General features: G+C 43.6%; 1 protein-coding gene across 1 annotated transcript in view; it reads right to left on the bottom strand.

Annotated features, from left to right (window-relative positions):
* LOC103379526 (solute carrier family 23 member 1) overlaps positions 1 to 3180 on the bottom strand; it is a 26838-nt gene that overhangs the window by 12053 nt on the left and 11605 nt on the right. Inside the window, exons 4-5 of the mRNA XM_025056298.1 lie at positions 2859 to 3042; positions 1122 to 1303 (exon numbers count right to left, since the gene is read on the bottom strand). Coding sequence (XP_024912066.1) covers positions 1122 to 1303; positions 2859 to 3042 — 366 coding nt within the window. The remainder of the gene's footprint in view (positions 1 to 1121; positions 1304 to 2858; positions 3043 to 3180) is intronic.

Raw genomic sequence — 3180 nt, 5'->3', positions numbered from 1 at the left:
TGACGTGGCTCTAATCTGATTCAGGTTTGTTTGCGTGGGAATCTGATATGTTTAATCTGATTTCGCTCGTTGCGTGGCTTTCTGCTAAAATGAGGAAACACGGCTCACGTTTACAAACTTTGCAGGTGGAGTGCGACATGACATGATGCAAGAGGTGATGCTTTTGGTTCTTGACCTGTTCACACAGTCTGCTGTATGTGATCATGTGACTGCAACAAAGACACCAATGTAGATATAGAATGTAAAGAAGCTCATTTTGACTCAACCACGATTGATCTTGAACCATAGACCACAATAATTCAAGTCCCATGTCGAAACCATATAATGTGATTGACTTTATTTTTCCACTCGGGGAAATTTGTCTAGGACTCTAGAGTTTAAGCTTAGGTTAGCCTAGTTTACTACCCATTCTCATTCAGTTTCACTCTAAATGTCATTCTTTTATCCTGTCTCAGAAACAAATTCATTTTTTAAAATAGAGAAATCTGGTAAGATGAATAAACAGAGGGATGAAGAGATACTCCATCACAGCCTGACACAATAACAACACAATAATAATACACTCAAATACCAACTCTAGGATGAGCAATGCCCGCCTGTCACAGCGCTGTCACAATCTTGAGGCACCTTCCGGAGGGCTTTGGTCCTCCTGGGACACAAACTATGTGCTTGTTTTACCACCGAGATGTGTCATCACCTGGGGACCATCAGTCATAGATGCTTTACTCCTTTGACCTCAGCGCATTGCTTGGATGTGAGGCAATGACAGGGGTTTGCACAGCCACCCCCTGCTGATTCCCCAGGCACTGCTTGGCCTCCAACACGCCCTGTTTCTCATTAAGTGAGCCCAGAAGCTGCGTGTCTGCAGCTCCTCTCTTCTGACTTTGGCCTGTGATTCCAGCCTGATGAAGCAGTCGAGGTCATGACATTCTACTACAAATGTCCATCCAAGCTTCAACTGCTTGATTCTCTGTGTTGCAGCATCACTACATCGGAGCCACTCACGGATGAGACACAGCTGATCAGTCCTAAACCTAAACACACAATAACCATTTTGCACTATGTTCATCGTTCATCGAAAGCAGAATGATGAGTAAAATGAGAATAAATCTTCTACTCACAGAGCAGCGATTCCCCAGTGAGCTCCAGACTTTTTTCCTGCTTCGATGAACAGTGACAGGCCAATCAGGTTGATGGTGGGAGCGATGGCTAGTGGACCGATATATTTAAGCACGAAGCCCACGAGGCCTGAGAAGCCAATGACGATTTGTATGAGTGAAGACACCAATATCGCCCCCTGGATCTGTGGATGCGAGAGCAAGTCAGTCAGTTTGGACACAAAACATTCGAGGAAATTTAACGATCTCATATGAACGAAGAGATTTCATTGTTAGAAACATCATTTTGACCTTTCTCCATGCGGTGGCAGCATAGCTACCCTGAAAAACCCACACATGGGTTTATAATTCTAAACCTGCTGCTTTTAAAATCTCCCCCGCTGGGTCATTTTGGTCTTGTCAAAAAGATATTTATTTTAGAATACACACGAGAGCCATAAAACATCCCTTACCTTACCGAGGTGAGGTAACTGTATAATCAGACCTCTTTTTGAAACCTGCAGGTGCGGCTGACATGTATATTGCTGCGGTGAAAGATGATCTTGTGTAAAACCCTGCTGACGAGGAGGAGACATCTGGGGGAACATAATATCTGACGCGCTAAACTGAGTCCAACTTCGATTATACACTGTGTCCCAGTGATTCATATGTAAAAAACAAATATGTCCATTTCTGTCTGAGAACCGTACATTGGACCTCGATCAGTACGGTCTCATACCTGGACAAAGTACCAAAGTGATACGTTCTGTTCTTCAGTTCTCATTGAAACAAAGAGTCAGTAGAAAAGTAGAATTTCTCCTTTAACGATTTCTGTCAAACTTAATTTATTGGTTTTGACTCAAGGGCTGAAAGTTGTACTTCACCAGTAAAACTCCAGCAACATGAATACTTTTAATACCAGTCTTGTATATTCTATATTCTTGGGTCAGAAATACAGTATGCAGATGACACAGCACTATCTTCTGTTCCACTATGTTCATCTTTCGCTGTAAAAACCCTGACCAGAACCTCTGACCAGTTGACTGGCCAATCCCAACTCTGTCCAAGGTCAAGTGGATTAATGGAAGGAGGAATTTAGGGATTGATGATTGGTAGAAAGACGGAGTTGACTAAGTTCAGGCGGCAGCGCCTCTCACATGACTCCAACTGGACATACGTATATAGCTATTTGACTAAGGAGAAAGTTTAATATGATTTTACTCAAACTTTCATCACCTGGTGATATATCGCACGCAGTGCAAGAAACAACATGAACAAATGTGTGGCTGAAAAAAGCCTCAAACTTCTTGATGTGCTGTATCAGAAAGCAGGTGACAGATTTCAACACCGTTACATGTTGGTCTGGTCTTTGGGGTGACGTTCTAATTCATGTTGTCTGACGTGGCTCATAAATCCATCAACATTTCCTGTCAAACGAACTCCGTGCTCTGGAATAAACTGCTTTAGATTTGATCAGGTAAAGGAAGGTTTACCTTGAATGCTGTAGAAAACCTTTTATTTTTAATATTTGTGTTTGTAGAAAATGTAATCATTAATACATTCTTTAACAAATTGTAAGAAAATGACCTGGTCCACGGACGGACCAGGTCCAGAAGATGAGAAATCTTTGTACAATCAACACATTTCCTTCTGTCAGGGGTCTGGTGTCCACACACACACACACACACACACACACACATACCTGAACCTCCTGTTAAGGTTCATTTCTTGAGAATTCTCTGATCTGAACGTTCTACGTACCTCTCGCATCCGTGACATCCACAACTCGTCAGAATTTCCCGAGAGCTTTGGGCCGGTGTCGTTCTGAAACTGCGATGACGCCACTGCAGGTTCTGCCAGGTTCGGACACTGCCACTTCGGTAGAGCCAGGATTGCCAGGGTCGGCGTGATGAAACTGAAGGTCCCACCCTGGAGAATTGGTAACCTTGGAGGTTGGAACATGTCAGACGTCAATGAACCTAGGACTAAACACCAGGTGACCGTCTGAGACACCAGGTGACCGTCTGAGACACCAGGTGACCGTCTGAGACACCAGGTGGTGACCGTCTGAGACACCAGGTGA

Source organism: Cynoglossus semilaevis, chromosome 6 (genome assembly GCF_000523025.1).
Source record: "Cynoglossus semilaevis isolate Cse_v1.0 chromosome 6, Cse_v1.0, whole genome shotgun sequence".
In the NCBI taxonomy this organism is placed as follows: Eukaryota; Metazoa; Chordata; class Actinopteri; order Pleuronectiformes; family Cynoglossidae; genus Cynoglossus; species Cynoglossus semilaevis.
Note: the sequence above shows the minus strand (reverse complement) of the source record. Positions and strands in the feature narration are given on the sequence as shown.